The sequence below is a fragment of the Vanellus vanellus genome (assembly GCF_965231255.1).
Source record: "Vanellus vanellus genome assembly, chromosome: 3".
In the NCBI taxonomy this organism is placed as follows: domain Eukaryota; kingdom Metazoa; phylum Chordata; class Aves; order Charadriiformes; family Charadriidae; genus Vanellus; species Vanellus vanellus.
Genome location: NC_138907.1, coordinates 63,966,972 through 63,993,200, shown reverse-complemented (window position 1 = coordinate 63,993,200; position 26,229 = coordinate 63,966,972). Strand labels below are relative to the sequence as shown.

Below are 26,229 nucleotides of genomic sequence, written 5' to 3'. Positions count from 1 at the left end.
TAATTCTCATAAGATGCTTTATTTGATGTTTTCAGTGTACTAAAATTTTGAAACTAAAACATTTTCAGTGGGAAAATCCTCAGCTTCCTTTCCAGGCTTACCAAATATAGGGAAGAAAGGTTTCATGGAACAGCTTGATAAGCTTTCAATATTGTAAGCTGAGCAAATCCAGCACCTCAGGCCAGGAGGTGTACACTAAGGATGGATACTCTGCTCGTCACCTCATCTTCATGCTGTGATTCAAATGATAATCAATAAAATCACCTAAAGGATACAGATTGCTTTATAATGAAGACCTTATGAGGTTTACATGTGTCATCAGATTCTCTAAGAGCAGAGTTAGTAAGTGGCTGTCATACCTTGTGCACAAAGGGCAAAAATCTACTGGGGTAGATGTTCCAGGGAGAATGATGATAACATATCACAGAGAGATTATACTACAGCTTTGGAGACTGGAAGCATCCTGATTATTATTTTGGCCTTGTCTACTTTAATATTTTGTAGAATCTTTTGTTGTCTCTCTTCCTTTCCTCTCAAGCAAAGGTACGTTGTGTGCTTATGTTTTTTGTTTTGTTCTGTTCAGTTTCATCTTGACAACAGTATCAGGCTCCTATCTAGGAACTTTGTGTGTGTGTTGAAATCAAGATGTTAGTAGTGAGTATAGCAAAGAAGCAAATGACCTTAGAGGTGCTCTCCAGCTGAGTGACTGTGCTGAGCTATTTAATTATGACTGTATGAATTCCGTAGTCTCGGCTGCATTAGGCTGGATGGAGGATTAAATTGTTCACATTTGGCTTTCCTGTGAGTAGAGCTATACTTCTGCTGTTACAGCAAATCAATTTCTCTTGGAAAGTATGTAAATAACAAAAATTATAAATGCTACTGTGTCACTCTTTTACTATCAAGCAGTATTAAATTGCAATCTCATTCAACATTCCAGGTTGAAAAATTATTGAAGTTCTACCTAACAAACTGTATGAAGTTACATTTAGGTATTATTCCTCACTTCCTTTTCCCTATGTCATTAAGTATTGTCTGATAAGCAACTTATAAGCAACTTATGAGTCAAGGGAAGATGGGAATACATTAAGCAAAGAGGCTGGAAAAAGGAAATGCTGAGTTGGAAAGGAGACCCAGAGGGAACTCCAAGAGAGAGCTGATGTCAGCAGCTGAGTTGAGAGAGAATCAGATACGGAAAGAAAAGGCGAGTTAAACCTCAAGTCATATGAAAAGAAGCCTTTCCATTGTAACTGAATAAAAGTGAAGAGTTTTGTACTGTGTAGGGGGAAAAAGAGTAAGATCTTTTTAAAAAGAAGCTGCAAGTGGTGGGGAAGAAAAATCAAAATCATAGGATAGTTTGGTTTAGAAGGGACCTTTAAAGGTCATCTGGTCTAGCACCCCTGCAATAATCAGGGGCATCTTCAACTAGATCAGGTTGCTCAGAGCCCCATCCAACCTGACCTGGCTTTCAGCCAGAAATTACAAATTTATTAGTAAAGATGGAACCTCATCTGGTTGTGCGAGAGGCAAATCTGTTGACATGGGAAGCATGCACACAGGCGTTTCTATGCTTGTGAGTAACTGGAGTAAAATCCTGGCACTGCTGAAGCATGTCAGAATTTATATCAACAAAGTGCAACAGCAGTCTTTCAATTGGTTGTTGAGGTTTTTTTCAGGACCTGTAAACTGCAACACCAACTGCTTGTTCGTTCTTACGTAGCGCTGTAACACCAAAGTTTTCTAACAGTGCATGATCATCTTGTAGTGGCACAGCATCATAAAGATAATTTCTTGTTGTCTTTTTTTCTTGAAAAGGAGGGTTCTGGCTGGAAGGCTTCAGATTTTGTCTTTTTTCTTGCTCTAAGAGGTCTCTTAAGTACTATCAACAAACTTGTATTTGCATAGAGATACACATTTTAGTGCTGGAGGGATCTGTTGTAGTCATCTGGTCCGATTTCCTGCATTGTGGAGGCATGAGAACTTGTCCTGTATTTATATGCTGCAAGCTCCAAACTTCTCTCTGAGCTCAACTGTAATACTCTTTATAAGTGGGACGGTCATATTTCTGCTGTAGATAAAATTAATAATTTCTCTAGAATGCGAACAAGGACTTTAAATCTCCTTTCTTCTTGAAGAGCTGTTGCTTGAAAAAGGGTGTATTTATTTCTTGTTCCTCCTCCAGTTTTTAAGTACTTCCATTACGAACCATAAAGTTGTTTGAGTCTTTTTATCAACGTTCTCTAAGCTAGCAGGAAAAGAAGAGTTATAGACATTTCTACTTTTATATGTACATGTGTTCATATATACACTGCTGGAATTTGTTTTACACAAATTAAGTCATCCCCTTTTGTGTAGGGACAGTATTTTCTTCTTTTTGGTTTATGTAAAGGTAACAGCTGGGAGTACCTCCAGAATTTTGTGAATTCATCTTTACCATTTATTTCTCATGGTGGGCCAATTTTTCTGCTTTGAATAAGTGAGGCAAATGGAGTTAAGTGCTGTGATACTTTGTTCATTTTAAGCAGCTAAGACTGAGGATCTTTTATTGTCAGTGTTACTCTGACTGAAAAATGTCAGACCTGCTATGACTATTATCCTGCCTAACAAACAACATATCAGAAGATGGCAACAGTTGTGAATCAAATTCTTATCTGTTCTTTGACTGGGCTCTGAATTATGCTATGGAATGCAAATTACATGCGGATAAGGCCCTGAGGTTCTGAATTTGCTTCCCCTGTGTAATTTTCAGGGGGAAGGTAATGCAGAGAACTATCTTATTTTTAATGTCTCTTTATTTTTAATCCTATTTCTGAAAATTAATATGTTTATCACCATTTGCATGAAGGGAAGTAACTCTTACAGTGGTGACAAATACTTCATTTATTGTGTCCCCTTCCCTAAGTCAGTATGATGGAGGTGAGGGTGGGCTATGAGATTGTGTTGCAGACACTAACAAGAAGGAGTTAAGATTGAGCAATTTCCTATGTTCATTACCATTTTCACCATTAGAGTGACTTAATGAGCCATTATTCTCCTCTCATTAAAGGCTTTTTCTGCTACAATGAGGACAGCAATATTTTTATGATCTCTTACTTACCATAGTAATTGGTCTTGCTCTGACCTTTTTGGCAGTCTGTTTTGACTGGCCTGTCATAGCATCCTTTGTGACAGACCTGCAGGGAAAGAGGTAGGTAGATGAGCCACAGAAAACTGAGACGACTAGAAAGGTCATTGTAACCCAGCATGCTGAATATAAAGGCTATTTACAGTCTCATGACTCATTCTGCAGTTTATGAAGCTGACAATCGTGGAGTTGGGTAGCTCAGGAAGGACAACCAGTGGAGATACTGATCCTGGATTACATGCTTGGTTCTGTCTCTAGCCTTTTTGATTGACTCTGGGCAGGTCACCTGAGATTCAGTCCAGCTGCCATGGAGGTCTAGTGACAAAACTCCAGGTAGCCTCAGTAGGAACGGGACTGAGTCTTTGTCCTTGGTGCTCTCTGCTTTTTGTGTTTTGCACATAACAAGGTCCACGCTTACCAAATGCTATTTTCTCTAATGGAGTACCCATTAGCGCAAATGGCTACTGGTTTCTAGTGACCTTAGAATATATATAAAATATATATATATATTTTTTTTTTTAAGTTAATCCTTTGGGTCAGGACCGGCAGGTGGTTGGCGCTCTTCACTTTGAAGAGATGGGTCTGCCATCATGTTATATTCATTTGTTCAGTATTTATGTGTTGTACCAGGTTTGCATAGAAACATCATGATTAGAAAAGCTATTTCATGTCTCTGCAATTACTTTCTGTGCTTTAAAATCATTCTTGCAGACCCTTGTTCTGCAGTGAGTCTCGCTTTGCACAGGTGACCTTAGACAACACCAGTAGGTAAAGAGTGATCCATGTCTTCTGCTATCAGGGAAAGAACACTACAGTCAGGAATGTGTTACTGCTGTCTCTTTTTTTTTTTTTTTTTTTTTCTTTTCTTTCCTTTTCCTTTCCCCCCGTCTTTTTTGGAGGGGCGATGGTGGTGTTTGTTTTGTTTTTTGAACTAAGCTGTCTTTTGAGAGCACTGGTCTGTGGACATATGCAAACAATGCAATTAGTGTGGATTTCAGCATAGTACACCACTTATATTTGAGCACATGCTTTTTCTTCACTATCATTCCTTCTTTATACCATCTCAACTTCTTTCTTCCCTCTAGCTTCTGTTTTCATTGCTTTGTTTCATCTGTTAATGCCGAGAATACCTTATCCTGAAGCTTTTGGTAGCTTCCCCTCCTCTGAGTCAAAGGTGCTTCTGTCTTTTCATGTCCCCTCTGAGTTGTACTTGACTTGTCTCATTCAGGGTTAAGTTGGTATTTGTGCCTATAAGCGTATATATGTCCACACCTGCATCCATCAGTATGGAAACTTAGGAGTTCCAGTTTGAAACTCGTTTCTGTACAGTAACGTAAATGGAAGACATTCTTAAATGTGTTTTGAAGTATGTGCACTAGCTTATTCTGAGAACTCCATATATGTAAAATATCTTACATGTGTAGACTTATTGAACCCAGTTCTTAAGTGCTTAAGTCTCTACCTTAGTAGGGACCTACTGTGTTAATTTACATCATCCTTTCCCATTCATCCTGAGGATTATCTGCTGTCCTCTGTTTTCGTACTATCAGATGATGCATTTAAACGGCAGGTTGAACTGAAGTGTGGAAGATGCTCAAGCTAAGCAAACATTTTGAGGGATCTCTGCAGGTGTTTTATAACTGTAGCATGGAAATGCTAAAGATTTAATTGACTGAGTGTGTAACAAGAACAGGAAATGACACAATGGCAATTCATTTTCTCTGAGAATACAGTGGGAACACAGGCTGCAGCAACCTTAATTAGGTTTTCAGTTAAACATTTTTAGCAAGGATGGGAAGTTCAGCTAATTGAATCTGTTCTAATTTCCATCCTCCTGTTTGTCACTTTTGCTCTTCATTTTGGGACATATCTCAAGAAACAGCTCTCATTGTTCTCTGCTCGTTGCAGTATGTGATGACAGATGGTAGACAACATGCTGATGTGCAGGGTAGCTACACATAAGCCGTAGGAGCTCCCACCTGTCTTCATTATAATGAAACTGAACTGGATCCACTCCAGTGACTTATGACTGCTTTCCTTTTCCCCTCTTCTCCCAGTCTCCATCCACTTTAATGTGAGAATAAGTTTGTTGTGTATTAATAATGCCCCAAATGTTTGCACTGTTGCAGCGAGCTGTAGAAAGTCTAAAAGAAATGTGGTGTTCTGCCCTGAAGAGGTGTAGGTCTAAATAATCATCAGTTTTTAGCATCCCTGCCATTAGTACTATACGCTATTGTGACTTTTTTTATTGTGTGTGTGCTGATTGAGTACCAGTTAGTGCACAGGTACCTTGTTTTGGCACCTGTTGATCTACTAATTTCAAAAGTGAGTTCTCCCCCAGAGGGCGATAGTGACAATTTCTTTTTACTCAAGAAAGAGTATGTCAAAGTCACAATGTAAAAGTTAGCACTTAGAGGTTCCTTGTGGGTTAGAGATGCATTGCTGCAGCACCTCTCTAAACTAGAAAGCCCTTTCACAATTTACCTGCATGCTACATGGCAGTAGATACATAGGCAGTAGCCAGCTCTGTACTGGCTAGAGGATTACTGCCTGAACCCTGGAGTAGATGTGGCAGCTTCTGTAGATCTGGATGGTATGACACTCTATGAGGAAATGTTTCCCAGATATTCTGTAGTTCAAGCTGTTTTGGTTGCTAAACTCTCAGATTTTAAGAGTCCTTCTAGTTAAATTGATTCCAGAAACATTCAGGAAAGGAGCTTCTGAGAAAATTGGGCTTTGTGCCTGCCTGTTTCTCAGAATATCCTAAATGAAGCAAATGGTTAGCTTTTAGTTAGAAACCTATTTTAAGGTACACATGTAGTCTGCTTCAGGTTCTTTAGAAATCTGTGTAATTCATGTTTCTTTTAAAAAGCTTCTTGTGGTGTTATGCCAAATGGCCTTTTACAAATTCCCATAACGTGGGAAGAAGGTACAAATATGAAAAGACCTGCAGGTTCTCAAGAGGTCTTTGCCAAGTACAGAAGCTTGCTAGATTGCTTAACTGAGCCGTGCTTGTGACTCTCAAGTGTTTAATTTATCATTAAAAGAAGGGGTTGCATTTCAAAGAGCAAATAGCAGATTTGTGCCCTTTGGGGTAGCTTGTGATTTGTGCTTTTTTGGGAAAGGTGGGGAGGAAGGAATAACAACTGAACACACCCAAAATGGAGTTGACTTTTCAGAGTGGGTGTTCAGTCCCCCTTGCAAGTAGGATCCACTGAAGGAGTTACAAGCTAAGTTCCCCAAAGCTGAGACGACCAGTATTTGGTATTCTTCATTAAGTTTTTTAAAAAGCAAGTTCAGGTAGTAGACTGCCAGTTTTGGAGGGACATTGGTAGGTTATGGGCAGACTGTGGCAAAGCATGACTTTAGGTAGCTTCGACAATATGTCTAAAACTCCAGTAATCACTACTGGTCTAACCTAGGGCTTGTCCTTAGCTAGTTAGGAAGGGAGGATTTGTGAGAGGAGCAGAATATCCATACTAGTCTACTCCACGTGTTTCATTCGTGGCAGAACTTGAACCTTTAGATTTGTAGGACGGTCAATAGTTTTATTTTTATGTACTTTGGGGCAAATGATCTAGTTATCATTGGGTCAACTGGAACTAAGTGAATTCAGGTCAAAAGCAGTTCACAGGAGCAAAAGAGGAAAACCATTTTGGTATTTTTAGAAATTAAACATCTTTGACTCTGCTTTGAAAAGACAGGGTAGTTGGGTGCTTGTTTGAATGCTTTGAGACTTTACAAAGAAGAATACTTGAAATGGAACAAGTCAGGGTTTTTTGGTTTCCAATTGAGTAAGAAAAGATTCAACTACTTGTTTTCTGTTCCTTCTTACCTTGCACACACTTGTGTCCATGGGGCGGAAATTAATGCAATTCCAAAAGGGCTCCTTGCGGTGCAATGCAGACAATTGGAGAACTAAGACCCTTAAGGGCTGGCACAGAATGGTTTTCCACAAGCAAGTATGTCTATACAAATGTAAGAATAGACTCTGTGTACAGATAAGTGCCTCTTATGATATGTGACCTAATGAAGTGTTGCAAACCTTCAGGGAGACTGCAGTTTCCTGCCAACTAGCTGTACTTGCTTAAAGGTCTTGTGATTACTAGATGTTCCTCACATTCTGCAGCCCTTCTCTGATAAGGAGCAAAGAGTAAAGAGAGAAGTCACATCTCCAGGCACTGTTTGGTTTGGTCACCAAATAAAAAAAAATAAAATCTAGTATCTGAGCACTGAGTCAAAAGCATCTAAATACTAATTAGTTATTTATTTTAATGTTTTAAAAAGTGGTGGTGTTCTGTAGTCAAAGTACAGCTTAATCATAGTTCTAGCACACGCTAATTCAGCTGTAAACCAGACTCGTACATTTGCTTTTGTCTACGCCATTTATAGTTAGAGGAAACTAACATGACAGGGCACAACATACTGTAGAGGAGGCCATAGACCAAAACTTGACTAATAGAAAGTGGATTATGAAAACACTTTTCTAGCAACCTGAATATTAAACAGAAGGTAAGTGCTGAAGTGTAACGTTTGTCACGCTGAATTGAAGGACTGCTAGTGATTTGTGAATCGCTTCTTTATGCTTTGCTCATTCATTCATGCACACAGAGAGCTAACAGTTGGGAAGTATTTTGTGAATTTTCAATTAAAAGGCCATTCTTAACAGAATGTGAAGAAATATGCCAGCTTTCTTTAGAGGGTAAAAGTGCTTCACAGAGTTGTGAAATTCTCCTTGATCACTGTATGCAAGTGTTATCTTACTGAAAGTGATACAGCCCTTCTGGAACGTTACTTCTTTGAATACCAATTTTAGTTCCATTGTTCCCTCTCACTCTTATTTTTTCAATTTTCCTCAGGGAGAAGTGTCTCCTTCCTCTCCAACTGGCTCTGGAATCGAAGAGCATGAAGCTGGCCCAGCAGGCTCTAGCAGGGATGCAGGTATGGCTTTAGAGTGAGGGTGTGGTAGTAGGCAGTGGGTGTTAAGGAAATCTAGGCTTTTCTTTTGAAAAAAAAAAAAAAAAACCACAGAAAAAGTGTCTATCCTCAGGTGGACCTAACAATAATGTTCATGTTTCTGTAACAGCGTTCAGAAGTTAGGATGCAACTAAAGGCTGGTGATTCTGTAGAAGCTGAAAATGTTCGGCCGATAGGTGGGCGTTCCTGGCTTTCAGTGTTGAAATAGAGATGTACTCTTCCTTTACTTCATTAAAGTAGTTTATTTTCTTCTAAACTCAAAAGTCTCTTTTTCCCTCCTCTGCCTCTCCCTTTGAAGAGGGGTAGAGAGGATCATCTGTTGGTCCCATCTGGGGTGCCCCATGTCCCCAGTAGCCGATTCGACCTAAACCATGACAATGACATAAAACACACCTTGTCAGTGATCAGAAGGGTCACCTCCACAGTCCTTTTCCTCTGTGCCCTGTTGGAGTGAGTGGGATGATAGCTGACTCTTTGTCTCCCGATAGCACTAGTCTGAGGCCAGAATAATAGCTTGAGTGGGGTTTTTTTTTTCTGTTGTTTTTTGGGTTTGGGGGGAGTGTGAGGGTTCCACCCTCTCCCTACTTCTAAAATGTTGAGCAGTTTTGCTGAGGGCATTACTTGGAGTGGTTTGTGATCTCTCATGTCAATTACTGATGTCTGCTTTCTTCTGGATATTGGAGAAGTGGGATTGGGAAAGATGATACTGGAACGGCAGGTGATTCAGATGCTAACTGTCCCCTCATCATGGTACAGATGTCCCAGTTTTGCTGTACTTTTGTATTTTATATTATTGGATCAATTTGAAATTTATACATAGAAAACTAGCCTCTGTAGTACCAAACACTAATAGGTTTAGGTGTAGTAGTTTACAGCAGAATTTGGCAGAAGCAGTTCTGTCTCAACCTGTACGTTGCCATTTTCTCTCTGCAGAAGCTGCTGTCTGATGAGAGGTTTGTATCCGTGGAAACAGACTCAGATGAGAAACACTTGCTTAATCAGATGCTGAATGCCGTCAAAGTGACTCCTTCGCTCAACGAAGACCTGCAGGTTGAAGTGATGAAGGTTAGTGTTTTACACACGTCAGTGCTTGCAACAGAAGCTGCATGACTGAATGCTGGGGTTAGCAAACAAATTATCTGTTGCCTTGGAAATCTTCACCCTAGGACAGTATTTGATTCCTTCCTTCCTGCAAGCAGATACCAGTTGTTTTCATTTCTGCTTGGTTTGTGTTTCCCTGGGCTAAATAGGAGATAGTTATATCAAGAGTGAGTGCACCAGTGGTCCCAGTTTTAGCAAACTGAAAGAGGACAATTGGTTCACTCCATGGGAGTTCACAGATAAATGACTTGTAGATTTGGAAGTTGTGCATAGATTAGGTATTTTATTTCTTTCTTACATGTCACATCCTTGTTCTAATATGTTATCCACTCTGAAACTGTTCTGTACTAGCTGTACTCTTTGCCATTGAAGTTGTCTACCTGGGTGCAATATGTACGCAGTGTCAGAACATGCAGAAGGGTGAGCAAAAAAAATAGAGCAGTATTTGCGTGGACTGTTACCTGTTTCTGCGTGGACTGTTACCTGTTTCATAGGAGCAAGCTTCTGCCCATGTGCAGGCCTAACTGGTGACACCCAGGTTGGCAGCCCTAGCCCAGCATGCCTCTTTCCTGCCTCTCTTGTCTCTACAGCGGGAAAGGGGAAGAATTAAGAAGTAGCACTAATGAACCAGCAGGTCTCTCTTGGAATGCAGTCATTTTTTGCAAGTGGCTTTTTAACCTTCTTGAGTGTTTCAAATTCAGAACCTGTATGCGCACTGTTTCTTTGAAAGCCATGACACGCATCTGTGATACGTTGTCCCCACACTGAGAAGAATGTGAGCACTGTATTTTACTAGTTATGAGTATCTTCTCAAGTTGTACACTTTTTTTTTTTAAAAAAAAAAAAAAACAAAACCACCACCAACAACAAGCACAACGAAATGCATGTAGGGTAAAAATCAGGCTTCATCTTTAAGTCCTGAAAACAAAGCAAAATTTCTATTTTGATTTAATATTTGAAGAGGCCAGAGGGCCCAAACATATTGTAATCAGGGAAGTTAAAACTTAGAGGCATTAGATTTTAGCCTTTCTTAAAAGTAAAATCAAGTAGAGGTCTTTATTTTGTAACCTGGAGGTTACAGATGCCATTGCAACACTTGAAAATGTAACTAATCCAGGTCTGACTGAATGGCTGAAGCCTTCATGTTTTTTTCAAGCAGCTGGTCTCAGCAATGTGTTTATATCCCTGGATCTGCTAAAACATGTCCTCAAGGCAGCATATAATTGCACGTTAGACTTTGTTATTCCATCCGGAGGAGATTAAATACATCTTTATCCAGTGCCAGATATTAGACATTCCTGAGTGTGAGCAGATTTGCATGAAACTGGGTCAGCAGTGATATTGGCCTGGTTCTTTGTGACGTGCTGCACAGTTGCACCAGTCTTGCAGGGATTAAGAATGCGAACATAAAAGATGCTGCAAAAGCTTTTAGTCATGCAAAATTGATGTGAAAATAGTGGTGCAGGAGTACAGACTTCACTGTAAGCTGCTGGCATGTAAGCAAAATCAGTTAAATATTTGTGGTTTGTTTTTTCTTTTAAATCTTATCTGGAATATCTCCTGTTGCTTCCAATAAGTGTACACCAGAAATTCACACTTTATATGTAATCCAACACAAATGTTTTGAATGTTTATTTTAATTGTTTATTGTCATCCACCTGTGATGCAGATGTGAGCATGAAGGGATTTGATTAGCTGAAGAAAGCATTCTGTAAAACTTCTTACATTTAAGTGACTGCAAGTTGAAATTGGCAGTGAAAGGAAGAACACAGGAGAGAGGCATAAGTGCAGTTAGTTGCCTTGACTGATAGGCTTTTGGATCCTGTCAAAAATTATTGTAAAGTGGCAGCATTAGACAGGAAAGGAATAGAGTAACTGTAATGGGTGCTGTAAATAAATGGAGAGGAGTGTTAGCTGGACCTTTTCTGGCACTGAAAAAAACAAGTAGTGGGGGCCACTGTTGTAAAAGTGGAACAGTACTCACTAATTTGTGGCTAGGTACCAAATCCTCCTTATTTTTAAGGGTGGGTGTCATGGCATGCTCTACAGATTCCCATATTGAAGGATCACAAAAACAGCATGCTGACAGTGTTCAGGCTTAAGGGACATGGCTGGGGACTGTGCTGGAGTGCACCCTGGGCAGCCAGGGAAGATTTATACTGCCCAAATGCAGCTGTCAAGATGAACTCAAAGCCTTCATCTCTCACAATACCTCTGTGCTATGTGAGGTATATCTTATCCTATTTATAAACTTTGATTTAAAGTGGACTTTTACTTTTTGTAATAAGCGAATATTAAACTAAACTCCCAGTTAGGGACTGCTGCCAATACCTCTAGTTCTTCTTAGAATAACAGCTGTGGATTGCACCTTTCTCTTAGAAGTTTCATGTAGAGTGATTATGTAGGGAAATTCCCTCCTTCAATTTCCAGAGTAGAAGTTATGCTCTGACATCCTTGTTTATCGTTTTGCAGGACATCCTTATTATTACTAAGCACTGGGTAATTCTTAAGTCAAGAGCAGTTTTGTGCCCAAAAGAAGGCAGTGGTCTTTTCAGTGAGGAAAGGGAAAAGGCTATGATTTCTCTGTAACGTGAATGGGCAGATGAACTAACTGCATTTGATTTCCCACATAGTAAAGCAAGTTTTCTGGGGTGTATAAATTTTGCATTAAGGCTTGCATGTTATTTAACTGCTGAGCCTAGTATTTCTTTAGAATATCTCAGTGTGTCGTCTGTGCGTTCTCTCTACCTCTGATACAGTTTATGACAGAGATTTATTAGCATTTTCACACTGGGGACTAAACTGAGGGTATTTAGGTGCTTTAAATCATACTAAAAGATACTGAGAAACCAGGCAATCCGGAAAGTGTGGCCAGAGGGAGCAGTGTATCTGACACAAGGCCACTTTAGCATTCACCTTTGCTGTTGCCGTGATACTTTGCTGTCATACTGAAAAGCGCCCTAATATATGCAATATCAGTTTGTCTTTTTACTGTGCTCAGCTGACTCTGTCAAGGGAATGGAAAATCACACAATCGTACAGTGCCTTTTTGTCAATCTTCTTGTAAGACATCAATAGTCTAATTGCAGTTTCAAATGGAATAATCTAAATATTTTCACTTGTATATTTTCTTTACAGTATTTAGGTGAGTTGGGAAGGAAGAGATATATTGGTCACTAATCAAATTTGGTATTTTATCAGTGAGGCACCAAAGTGAAAGTGTATTTATAGAGTTGTATAGAAAAAATGGAGGAGGAGGGAGGGGAGCAGTAATTCAACACTTACGAACACTTATGAACATGTTCATGCAGCACAGCTGGCCCAGAAGTGGGAAGAATTTTGTTGCGTGACATGGGGCCGTTAAGTGAAATGCAAGGGTGTATCTCATGTTGTGGAGTAGGGGTATTTTGTTGACCTTAAGCACTAGACTAACAAGCAAATAGATAGTCTGCAGCAGAAAGCTGGCACGTTCTGGATTGAAGACTAATATCACGGATTAGGGTTTGGTTGTGGAGTGGGAGGATCCTGATTTCTTTCCTGGTTTGACACTATTGAATTCTGGTTTCAGATCTTTTTAAAATAGCTGAAGTACTTCTGCTTTGTGCAATTATACCTTTGCAGGAACACATATAGTATTGACAAAAGCACTATCGGATATTGTCAGATCAGCAGTGGAAAAGGAAACTAACCTATAGCTGAGCTTCTGGATTGAGGTCCCTTCCAACCTCAATGACTCCGTGTACTTTCTCTTTGATTTTTTGGGTAATTTTTCATCTGTAACGCTGACCCTAAAATCTTGTTCCTCCAGGAAAGGCTCCTTGAACAACTGGAATTGTGGCGTCAAAGCATGTGAAAACAAATATGAAAGAAGTAGGTAGGGTAGAGAGAATCCAAAACAGCAAGGACTTTTTTTTTTTTTTCTTTCCCTTCTCACTAATGTTATGGTGACTTTCATTTGTAAGTTGACAACCTTCTTAATAATACAGTACCTCTCTCTCTCTATCTAACTGTGATAACATTATTCTCAAATAACAACACAAAAAATCGTTTAAGGAATAATTGGAAATTAGTAGATGAGTTCTCACCCAGAAATAAGCTCTCCAGATAAACCGGGCACACTGTAATGTAATGGGTACTGACATTAAACTAGTAGTTTTTAAAAAGAAAGGATGATTGATCATCTAAAATTTTCCTTTCTCCTGCTTCCTTTTGTTTTCTTTTGTCACAAACAAAGCTGTGTCATGTAATCCAGTGCATTTCAGTTCGGTCTGTACCCAGATTTCCCAAGAAATTTACAACTAGCAAGACAGAAATTTTCAAGCGAGGATGATGCTAATTACATTAGCAAAAACCTCAGTTTTCTCATTTGGTGTCTTTTAAAATATTTGGTATTTATTTCAGTATTCTAATTCATGCTAGATGTGTTATGAATATATATTACATTTCTGTCCGTGGAGCTTCCACCTTTGTTTCTTGCTACCTCTGAGAAGGCTTCACACAGTATTTGTGGCTATTCTACTTGTGGTGTTTTATGAAATAGACTTGAAGATTTTCTGGAACCAAACAATATTTTTCCAAAGGGCCTTGAGAGAGAGAAGACTTCTAATTCCCATTATTTATCTCTTGTCCATGGGGAACAGCTATTTCATTTGGGAAAGATTAGTTTTATAACCAGTGACTCCAACTTGCATTTGTTAGTGGGTTAGGTGTACTGCTTGCTAACGAGCAAAATTTTTATGGTTTTCTTCTGTAGGCTTCAGTGAGGAGTCAGTCTTTTTAATATGTGAATAAGGTTTAATGAACTCTTGCTAAATCTGCTGTGGCAGATGTGTCTGCCTCTGAAATGCTGTCTTTAGGTTGGGTATTTGTAATTGTTCTTTCCAAGATCGCTACCGTAATGCTTTAAAGTTGCAAAGTGATTCTGCAAGTACTAAGAGCTATCTCCTAGTCTTTGTTTTTTTTTTTTTTTTTGTCATAAATAATTTAATTGATAGGGCCCCAGTTATGGTGTCAAATTAGTCAGCACTTGAGAAGGTCACTACTGAAGATCCACAAGGAGTAGCAGAAAGTTTTGGGACAATTTTTTGTTTGTTCTTAGTTTTTTAACAATCATGGTTGACCTGGTTTAGGTTCTGCACAACCAAGTGCCTTTTTCCAAGATGTGGAGGGTTTGGTGGGGGGCTAATTCACTTTTTTCTTTGGCCCTCCATGACAGAGAACAAATTATATTATGTGTTTGAAAAGTAGTTCTGAACTGTTTGATTAAAAAATGTGGACAGAACAAAACTGTAAAATCCCAGCCTCTGTGAATGATGATATTCTGCACCTTTTTCTTGGATACTGGTAAATGAGCTGATTACTGTAATAAACTCTCACAAATAAATGTATCTTTTCATTGTTTTTTTTCATGTTTGTGAAATGTATCTTTCTACATACCACTTGGTAATACTTAATAGAATATCATTTGCAACTGTTCTGCTTTGTCTTGAACTGTAAAATTAAATGGAGGAAGAAGCTGGACTGAAACAACTTGGATTTAAACGTTTCTGTAAACTATATTATTCCTTGTGCTGCCTCTTTGAGGCAAGGCACGTATAATAGTTTTATAAGGGAGTAAAAAGAGTGATTTCACTACCCATTAAAAATAAGAATTCATTGGTGCAACAGTAAAAACGTAACTGACAAACTGAGATGGAGAAGAGAGACTGTCATTATTGGGATGAGAATCAGGAACCCCACTGCTGTTAACCTATGTATTCTGATCAATATATAATCTTGGAATAACAGATCACTTTTTCCCCTCAATATATTTCATGCACTGCATTATTGCAAACATTTTTCAACATGACTTGCAATATAAATTGCAGTCCAGTCTCCTTCTGAGCAGAGAAGGACTATGTTTCAAATAAAGTGAAAAATAAAAACCATTATGCAACTTTATTTGCATGCTTTAATCCAGAATTGGTTTAAAATTCATATTAATAATAAAATATAAAATGCTGAAAACTTGTAGGAGAAAGTTTCACCTGAATGTGTTCATTAGTTCTCGTAACAGTAGTGCCTGATACGAGCTGTGGTAAGCAATAACTGATTTTTGTCCAGTCCATAATCCAGGGATGTGTTGGCAGTCTGCACAGTCAAAGAGGGGAGTCTGTAAAAATTTGCATGGTGTCATGTAAATAAGATTCTTTTCTAGGATCAGTCCTGCCCAGGAATGCTAGCTAGAGTTCTTAGTGCTTCTTCCGCTTAGCCTTTTCATAAGCTAAATTGTAATGTAGGCCAACTAAAAATCCAGACTGTCTTGGGTTTACTTTTCTCATTGTTTTTTTTTTTCCTTTTGCTTCTTATTTTTTATGGGTGTGCTTAGTTATAAGTAACCAGGTTAATTCTGATGGATTGAATGACCTACCTTGCGTGTTTCAAGATAAGCTCATCCTTTCCCAAATTAATTAGAACTATGGTAAATGCCTAGTACTTATAATTAAGATTGTGATTAAAGAACTCCCCTGCTTCTTAAATGCCTTGTTGTCATGGCAGAAACTGCAGTCTTGAATTAAATACCTTAATGGGTACAAAAGAATGAGAATGTTAATGGCCTGGATATGGCCAAATGGATACTGGATGGGACCTGTCTAAACCAGAAAGTGACGAATTGCAGTATCTCAAAAATCTCACCTCTTTCCAGGGTCTGTGATTCTTCCTCAGTACCTTTCTTGTGCTCCAGTTCATAGCTCTGAACAACCTCTGTGGGGCTGGGCAGCCATGTGGTTTTAAAAATTGAAGCGGAGGGTTGGTCCCGTCTCTTAAAACGTTTGCAGGATAGAAAAGTAGTCTTAGCTTCTTGCCTGGAGAAATTCTAATGCAAAACTTTTAGCTTTCTCAGTGCTCCTTCAGCTGTTTATGAAGGTTTTTTTCGGACAGAGAATGTGCTTATTCCGTCGGAGCTGTCCCACTCAGTGTGGTGTAATCAAAGTGGTTGAGGTCGAGCACAAAAAGCAGCAATTGAGGAATGCTCTACCCTGAGGCTGAGACAATCGGGGGAAGGGTAAGAGGGCAGGATTCCTGTCTGCTCTGGTCATTCCTCCTGCAATCATGGATGGATCTGGGTTTCCTGATGCGTGACTGGTTTATCAGGAGAAGAAAAAAAAAAAAGCCTGTGGTACGCTGTGATCAAATACTGTATTACAGTATATGTGCTCAAAAGTAGAGTTAATAGTGCACAGATTTTGCTGTTCATGTAGGGATTTTTGTTATTTTGGAGTGCTTGTGACTGGCATTCTTTTTTGCAACAGTGCAGATTTTGCAGAAACAAAGAAACTTAAGCAGTGTTGGAGTTTTATCACTGAACTGATCTGTGCTGTGCAGCGTATGCAAGCAGTGAGTCATTGGGTCATACGTGCAGGTTTTCCAGTACCAAAGTGGAAAGTAGCAAGTCCCTGCTCTGGAAAGCATAATTTAACACCTGTTAGGCATGGAAATACAAGTTCTTACAGACATTCTTCAGTCTTAGACACATACCAAGAACCTGGAGATTGCTTAACCATTGAAAAAGTGACTTGGAAAGACCTTGTATGATCACAAAACCAAATATAGAAGCCCTTTAACTTTCATATATTGTCATTTAGTCTTTTCCCTGCTGCCAGACATTATTGCTTACTGGAGGTGACAGTGCCAAGTTCTGCTAGCCAAGTTGGCCATGGCGTGGAAGGGTCACTTGCCATAGCTTTTACATGCAATTACATAACACAGATGTGCCACAGGCCACATGCACCCAGCTTAGATCTTCTCTACTTATGAGCTTCCCATGGTGAGGGCTGCAGCCACCATAGCTGTTAACAGCATTTGGTCCTGGGGGCAGCTGAGGAGAGAATTTGTCCCTGTAATCTGTCTGACACTGCCAGACAGCTCCTGGAGGTCCTCTTCCGTAGACCTCCTCATGAGTGTCTCTTGTGAGAGAGAAAAATATGGTGACTTAAGGTGGCATGGTGGTTGATGTTGCAATCACAAAAATGGCTTATCTGGTTTTTTAGTATCTCTTTGCTGGATTTAGGTCAGGAGACAGGATGCAGTCCTCTGGTAGGCCAGACAGCTTGTGGGTTGCTGCTACTTAGGTTGGCTTTGGGCTATCTTCTTGCCAATTAATCTAGTGATTTTAAATAGTGATCTTAAATCAGCTGTTGTAAAGGAATTGCCACACAAAAAGTTTCCCCGGTGTAGTTTTGGTGGAACCTTGCTTGTATCTGAGGATAAGGGAATTGTCTTTCCTCTCCCCTGTCAAAAAAATTCCCTTGGTGTCAAGAATAAATATCAACATTTTCTCTCCAGGGGATAACTGGTTCTTGTTTCCTTGGCAGCTCTGGGTTTACTTACACCATGTGTTGACGTCCTTTATGATCATTTTGGTAGTGGATGCATGTAACTTCATTTTTATCTGAGAATTGGGTTCAAAGGGAAGGTGGTGCAGCTGAGAGGCAGGGGCTTTAATCTATTTCTTTTCTTTGCTCAGGTAACACTCGGGACAATTAGTGTAATTTGCCGAGTGACTGAACAAACTATTCTGGTGCAGAAAGACAAGGTTCAGCACGTGTCAAGAGAAGTAGTAGAATACCCATCACGCGAGCATGCAGTTTGCATTAGTAACTATGAATGAGTGAGCATTAATTTCCTTCCTTTCCTGGCCTTTCCCCTCTTTTATAACTTCTTCTCTATTATACTGTCTTTCTTTTCTCCTTTTTAAACCAACATCGTCTGTAGCATGGGAAAAAAAATTACTTATGTTCATCAGTATGTAAAACGATTGCCTTAAAAACACTTATTATTGTTTTTGCATAGTCATTAAGTAGATCAATGGGGGTTTTTTTAGTTTGTGTTTATTTTAAAAATGCTTCAGTCAAAATTTCCTTTGTATAATTTTCTTTCTTTTGGGGTTTTACTACTCTTCTATTTAAATTTTTTATGGTGATGGTCTTTCTCTTCTCTGCATTTTTGTTTCTTTGCCTTATATATAATTCTACCCACTCTTATTTAAGGGGAGGCTCCAAGCACTCTGAGCAGACCAAATAGCAATTTATTTCATGACTGTTCTATTTGAATCTCTCATTTAAAAATGTCCTTTTTCTTTAATGAGAAAAGGAGTATTAGAGGTTTAATCATTGGGTTTTTTACACTCTTTAAACTTTTTGTTGGTATTTTTCGGTTTTGTGTTTCTCTGTTTTCAGTTTTGTTTACTCGGATACGTATCTTCTAACTTGTAAAGCAATGCAGTATACCTAAACAGCCTGTAACCTGTGAAGTGGGGAATACCATCCTAGCAGTGGTAGTCAGCCCTTTTATTAATCTTCCCTGCCTTTAAGTGTTATAATTCTAAAGATAAAAGCCCTTGTCACAGCTGTTAAGAGAACCTGTTAAATATCTATTGAGCAATTGCTTTAAATCATTTCTTTCCCTTCTACAACTGCACTACATAAGCAGAAGTTTCACTTGGTTTCATGCCACCGTAAATAGTGTTCAGCAGTAGTTCTGTTTTAGTCTAGTGAACTAATGGGCATGGTCTTCTGGGAGCATTCAGCATGTCACCGCTGATAATGTGTGAGGCTCTTCTACACCAGATACAGTCCTTTTGTTTGAAGCCCTGGTGTATTTGTAATGCTGAGCCCAAATTGCTGGTGATAGCAAGGCATTTTTATGGGTTTACTGATTCATGGAAGACACTGTTTCCTTTCCCTCCATAATTAAAATCTGCTGGTTTGTACAGTGATACATGGTGACACAATGTACATGAATTCATTAATGCTCTTCCTTTCTGTTGCCCTTGTTTTCCTTCAAGGCCAAGGAGTGCTACATGAGCAGGTTACTAGTTACTCTGCTAAATAGGAGGACACGTCCTGTCCAAACTATTTTGCAGAGATAGTGGATGACTGCCTTAAATGTCAAACTAGTGAATGAGATAAAGGGTCATTCTGCCTTGTCTTCTGGCTGGGATTTTTCTCCTGCAGGGGGAGGATTTAAGAATCATCCAAGCATACATTACATCCAAGTTTACGATCTGCAAGTGAAGTCAATCAGGAAAGGCTTCCTTTATGAATACCACAAAGGGATTGGAGGTGGCTGCAACACTCAGCACTCTAAGGACTAAAGTTGCTATGTGCATCCCAACTAGGAGGAACAAGAACGGTCAGAGGGTTTTGCCAATGGGACTTTGAGTGCTGGAATAGAAAAAGGATAGCAGTAGCATATGGATGTTGGACTTGGCACTTAAATGCAGTGAATTGCTGAAGCATCCTCAGGTGATGATAGACTACAGTTGCTTTTAAGTTTTGTACCTTTTCCCTCTTTCTCTGTCTTGGGGGATATTGCTTCCTTTTTTACACACCTTGTTGACTTGATGTGACTCCACCATGAGCTCTTCAATGTGAGAATCGCTTTTTACTACAAATGTGTGCTAAATGCTTGGGGAACTTGGCTAGCAACACTTAGCAGTCTTACAATCTAAAAATGTTCCCTTTTTTCTTTTTTTAAGAAACCTCTCTTAAAGTTTGGGATAGACATTGTAATGTCAGTTTAATTACATTGCAGTTCAAATCCTGTGCATTTTATGTCAATTGACCCTCATATAATCAGAAGCACTTTTCCTGTTTTGATTTGGGTTTTCTTTGTTTCTACTTATTGTGAAAACTGTCCATGCAAACATTCTTATACTACAGTTGGTACGTGGGTGTCCTGGGAGTAGGAATTGTATTTCTTGTTCCATGACACTCAGAGCTTCAGCAGTAATTAAAATGAATACTTTCATTATGGATAAGCCATTTATGGAAATGTGATTCCATCCGGATATTTGCAAGATAATGGAAGCCAATTAAAACATCCTGGAGGTTGTGTGACTTTGGAACTATCTCTACAGTCATGGAAGTTCCTTCTTTTTTTTAAAAAAAAATACATTTGTTAAATGTGTTTTACAGTCCATATCAATTAAGATTGGTAACACACAGTAAAAGCTGATTTTCAATTTTGTTTTGTACTGAAGGTGTTATTAGGAATTGCTTTGTATTTTTGTTTCTACTTCCACTATCAGTGGTTGCGAAAACAAAATGTCATTGCACAAGAAAACCTATCTTTCTTTTCCTCTTTATTTTCTTCTAAATACAGGCTCCTTGAGTTAGTGTCATGGGTAGTTAAGCAGCCTGTGGGATATACTGTCTGGAGACTCAGTGTTTTTAGTGGATCTGAATCATTACGGTTTTGTTTGGTTTTAATCCCATTTTTCATCCAGTAATCTCAAAGAGAAGCCTGCTGTTTTCCTGTTTGTTCCATGTAAATGGGAAGACATGCAATTTGAGTGTCTGGAGCATTGCCAAGACTGTAAATGAGCCCTGCAGTGGCGCTGATGGAAATCATAGCTGAGAACAATCTTGTGCGTTGGTCAGAGACCATCTTTCAGATTTCATAAATGATTTGTGAGGAAAGACTGTAGTGAGAGCAGTAAGCCAAGAATATGCTGGCTGATAACTTCTTGTGCTTCTGTGATTTGATCACATCTGCTCATATACCCTTTCTCTAGCTAGTAGATTGCTAGATCTCATTTTATACAAAGAGTAGCAGTCAAAACTTAACAGTCTTTTTGCTGAAATTCCCTACTGCTTCATAGCAGGGTTTTGATCATCCCTTCCTTACTGCACTTGATGTCTGACTTTTCTATCATTCACCTGTTACAAGCAAGTTATTGGCACTTGTGACACAAAAAATTAGGCATGTAATTGCTAACTTTTCATGGTTCAGTTCTGTAAAGGTAGGAAATTAAAAAAAAAAAAGCGCAAGGACTTATAATAATGCTTAAACTGGTGTGTACTTCCATGTATCGTGGTATATGGCTTCCAGTTTTTGATCTGTGGAAAGCGTTAAGTATTAACAACCAGTACAAGGCAAGATGGTATAAGAGAGCAGAAAGTCACATGAAGCAAACAAGGTTTTACAAGTAGGGGAAATCAGGACACGCAAACCACTGAATAAGATTAGTCTTAGCATGATAAGAAGAGATTTGTCCTTGGGAGGTGACAGTTGTCTGTCTCTGGGTTTCTGAACTGTGTGCTACACCTGTGTTTTACACAGCAGTGTATGGAGGTTACAAATCACAGTTTTTTTCCTTAAATATGGAATATATTGTTTTAGCGAGCTGCTGAGCTCTCACAACTATTAGAAATGTCAATAAAATTCCAGGGTAGTTAACAGCTGAGAAGGTGAGGCCCAACAGCTGGCTGCGAGACTGGCTAGTAGTTTAGACACTACCCACAGTAGATCACATCACATTCCCACTCCCCTTCTCTTCAAAGTAAGATATTGGACAGGGCTTTTACTTCTTACTCCTCCTGCTGAGTTCAAGACTGGACAAGCCTTCCCTCATGAATTGGGGTGTATGAATTCTTATTTAGCTGCTGGTTATCAAATGACTATAGTAAGTACACTTACTGGAAATATCGTAGGCTGGGAAATCCTCATGTCAAGCAGTAATTAGCGGCTTGTTTCACATAATACATAAGTATCTGTGTCACCTAAGTAATAACTTGTATGCATTTTTTCCTTCCTCCTTTGTTATGCTAATAGAAGTGAATGGAAGGACTGATTGTAAATCATGCAAAGCTTGTGGTTAAATTATGAATGGATTCTTTCTATCGTGTCCAAGACCAGAGTTGATCACTGGATTGTCTTTCGCTCCACGGCCAGACGTAGGAGACAATGATAAATAATCCATTGGGCTGTACCTCTGGGGCCAACAGTTGCAGCTTCTCAGGAGGAAGAACTTGATTGTGCCATCTCCTTTATCCCATTAACACGTTGTGCTAAGAAGCTTCTGGTGTCTGCTCTAAAAATGGAAGGATCCATGGCTAAAAGCACATGGGTGGGGAAGGGAGGCAATAATGGATGAAATTTAATTTTTTTTCCTTCTTCCCTCTCTTTTGATTCAAGGTCTTGCTCTGTATAACTTATACCTCCACATTTGAGCTGAATGGGAGTTCAGTGTTGAAGATTGCTGAGGTAAGTGCCTCTGTCGTACCATTGCTTGTGTCACTTAACCTTCCCCTGCTACCTAGAGTGTGTCTTCCCTGTGTACCCTGAAACTGAATTAATCCAAATCACAATTACTGTCTTAAGGACTGGTATTCCCTTATGTCTACTGTGAAGAAACAGTTGCAAGCTGGGCAGGGTTGGTGGGCTTGCATGGGAAAGCACTTTTGGAAAATGACTGACAATTATACATTACAACATTGCACATTTACTGCTCTTCATATCTACTTTACTTTGCCTTTTGCAATAGAAAAATTTCCTTGAGTTCCTTATAAAACAGCACTGTGCTGATTCCTTACCTGGTGCAAGTCTAAAACTAACAAAGTTTCCTCAAAAGAGGTGTGTAGGCCATAATGTGCCATGTTAGCACAAGCGCCACAGTGTCCCTTGTTAGCCTTGCAAAGATTTATTACAGCCCTAGGTGTACGGTGTTGTCCTGGTGCTATTTGTTACTCTTCTCCCTTTATTCCATTAGATTTTCATCTGAATTAAATTGTAAAGGAGCTTTGGCTGTAGAAAAACATACCCACAGGTCTATTAAATGAGCCTTTGTAGGTGGGTGCTATTTTTAGTACAGTGTGTAGCAAGCCACGGGGCTGTTTGTTCAGGTTAGAGAAGATGCTCCTGCGCATCACATGCTGTTGTATGCAGAACATATTATAAAATTATATTGTTAATGTGATATGGGGAGAGCTAATGTCCATGGAGCAATGTGAAGGTTGTATACATGTCCTACACTCCAAGTGTATGTAGACATTTAGAAACGTATTCCTTCTCAGGTTTTGGTATTTTGGGTGGTTTGTTTAAAAAAAAACAAAAACAAAAAAAAAACAAACAAACAAAAAAAAAACCCAACAGAAAACCAAAACAGAAAGATCCCATGTGAAAATAGCTCTCTTTACCTGGAAGTTACAGTATTTTCTAAATTTAGTAATAAAATTGATCTTACATTGTCGTGTTGCAACCTGAGAAGGGGATTGTAGGGATTAGAGGGAACCAAAGAAAACAGCTACCAGTTTGTAACAAATAAGCTTTAAAAGGCAGCGATACAACATAAACAGTTTGTGTATATAACATATAGAGGATAAAAAAAGTAGTAATCATTCCAGATGTCCTGCACAGCTTAGACTTTGATTTGTCGTGTTCTGTGTGAGATGATAAGGTATGGCTATTTTTGGAGGTCTTTGTAAGCCCAACCTGTAGATGCTGCAGCAAAGATGAACTGAATTGGTATTTAGACCAAGCCACAACTTTTTAAGTTTTACTAAACCCTGTTTAGGTCAGTATCCCAAAATGAAGAAAAGACAAATAGTTTCCCCTGCTGCAGTTTTTCTCATCAGACTTTTTAACATGCAAGGCAAGAGCTGATGAATTCAACTTAGTACATCTCTTTCCTGTAGGTAAAGAGCTCTAGCTTAGACAAAATACTTGCTGGGAAAAGTATTTAATGGCTCTAAACACTTCAGACTTCAATCTTTAAAAGCACTGCCTAAGACTGGGGGAAAATGGTCAATCAATCATGGTCTGTGTGTTATAAGCTGTATCAGAAATCATGTTTTCTGTTCTCTCTGTAAATTTGGATAACAACAGTGCTGTTACTAATTTAAAGCATCCTGAAAATGGCAGTTTTATTTCATAGATTGGAGTTAAACTCCTCTGTTCTTGTAGTTGCACTTCACTTTCATTCCAAAAAGGCTAGACTGGCTCTTAAAAAAACTTTGCTAGTATAGTGGTACAAATTCATAGAACCATAAGATCACAGAATGGTTTAGATTGGAAGGGACCTTAAAGATCATCTAGTTCCAACCTCTCTGCCATGGGCAGGGACACACTTCCAACATGACCAGGTTACTCAAAGCCCCATTCAGTCTGGTCTTGAACACTTCCAGGGATGGGGCATCTGCAACTTCTTTGGGCAGCATGTTCCAATGCCTCGCCACCCTTATAGTGAAAAATTTCTTCCCGATATCTAATCTAAATCTACCCTTTTCTAGTTTAAAACCATTACCCTTTGTCCTATCGCTACATGCCCTTGTAAAAAATCCCTCTCCGGCTTTCTTGTAGGCCCCCTTTAGATACTGAAAGTCTGCAGTAAGGTCTCCCCGGAGCCTTCTCTTCTCCAGGCTGAAAAACCCCAACTCTCTCAGCCTTTCCTCATAGGAGAGGTGCTCCAGCCCTCTGATCATCTTTGTGGCCCTCCTCTGGACCTGCTCCAACAGGTCTATGTCCTTCTTGTGCTGAGGACTCCAGAGCTGGAGCAATTAGCACAATGGTAGTTTGTCCTTTTTCTGTTAAAGTGAACGGGAGCTCTGATGCAGGCTGATGAAATGCACCGGCAAAGCAAACAAAGACTTTCATGTCCTTCAGGGAATTGGAACAAGCTGTATTACAGAGCATGTGTGTTTCTATGTGGAATGTTTGGAGGTACAGCTATTTTCCCCGCATTCCTTGAGAAAATATGGCCTCAGTGAATGTCCCAGTCTTTCTAATCAGCAAGTCCCACCAGGCACATATATGCTTCCTCAGGTTCCTCCAGGCCAGGTTTTAGGTTATGCAAAGACTTTAACAGCTGGACCAGTATGCCTTTGTATCTGAATTCTTCAGTTAGGAAGTTAGGAATTCTGCAGTAGGAAACAGAAAATTATTTCTGAGTTCAGCATTTACTTAGCCTCAGCATTTATTGTTCTGACTTGCTCAAAGGGAAAGGTGGCTGAGAGCAGCTTTCTGCTACAGTGCCCCTGCTATTTGCCATTTCTCTCCAAGTCAGTCCCTTAGTTTTCCTAGCCTGCCCTCTGTAGCAAAGCGGAGCCACTGCAGAATTGGAAAGGTGCTGCCTGCATGACTGGTAGAACTCTCTGAGGACTCTCTCTGGACAAACAAGGCTACAGTCTGGTCATTTTGCACTGCCTATTCGTTCTGAATTCATGTGTACAGAATAATGGCACCCCAAATCTTTGTGAATATTGTCAGCTCAAATTCAGGAAGCATCCAATGTGAAGAGTGCTGTATTTTGTGGCTTCAGTATTAATAGCGTTGAAAACAGACTAAATCTTGCTGTGTGCACCTTCCCATGCTTGCCTAGACCCCTGCAAGAAAGTTTAGTTCATGATGTTGCCTGTTTTTATGTGTGTATTTGTTACTTCCATCTACCTTTTGGAGGTTTGTTTTGTTTGACTCTGTTGTGTTTCACTGGCTAACCCTTCTGTGTTTTGCTCTTAGTTGTGTTTTGCATGCCATAGAGCTGGAAGTCCCCGAATGCATGAAATGATCAAAATGTCCATTGCACACCTCCTCGGGGCCCTGAGCTCTCACATTTTTATTGGTGGTTCGTCATCAGTGGCTTTTCAAAAGGTACCTTGCCCAGCCGTTTTAAAACACAGGCCTTCCGTAAGATTGGAGCTCAAATGGACAGTACTGTTGCTCATTAGCTGGCATGGGGAGGGGAGAGAAAAAGGAGGTATCAACTACACTCTTTCCAGAAAGTCAGCCTACCTCTAAGAACGGTATTTTGTCAATTAATTCAGATACTGCAGAAAAAGACTTACAACTCAAGAGAATGATCTCAGCAGCACTGGAATGGTTTGGCCTCTGCAAAAGGCTGTACGTGATTAACAGGCGCTAGGATTTTTCATCCACTGGAGTTCAGGTGATAGCTGAATGATGGGCAGAGTTGGTCCAGGCTTTCTTTTGACTTAGAAGACCATTTTCATCATTGACCTCAAGCTGAATAAAATTCCTTGGGTTTGGGGGGTATCATTTGGAGAGATCTTGGAATCTTGAAAAAGAGCATCAAGAATGAGGTATGTTGTTAATTTGAATTTGGTCCCTTACGTCCTGCCATTGCATATAACTGTAACCTGTTCTAGTGTATTGTCAAAGGAGATAGGCTCAGTTTGTCATTTGCATAGTGTTTCTAGCATGAGATAACAAGAGATATACATACATACCTGAAAAGCTCTGGAATGCTA

General features: G+C 39.5%; 1 protein-coding gene across 1 annotated transcript in view; it reads left to right on the top strand.

The window, feature by feature from the left end:
* The window catches only part of ARFGEF3 (ARFGEF family member 3), a gene marked incomplete at both ends in the record, with an annotated part of 88,593 nt that overhangs the window by 10,263 nt on the left and 52,101 nt on the right, over positions 1-26,229 (top strand). The window contains 4 exons of the mRNA XM_082481902.1: positions 7,984-8,065; positions 9,035-9,166; positions 22,163-22,231; positions 25,481-25,612. Of these exons, the coding sequence (XP_082338028.1) occupies positions 7,984-8,065; positions 9,035-9,166; positions 22,163-22,231; positions 25,481-25,612 (415 nt within the window). The remainder of the gene's footprint in view (positions 1-7,983; positions 8,066-9,034; positions 9,167-22,162; positions 22,232-25,480; positions 25,613-26,229) is intronic.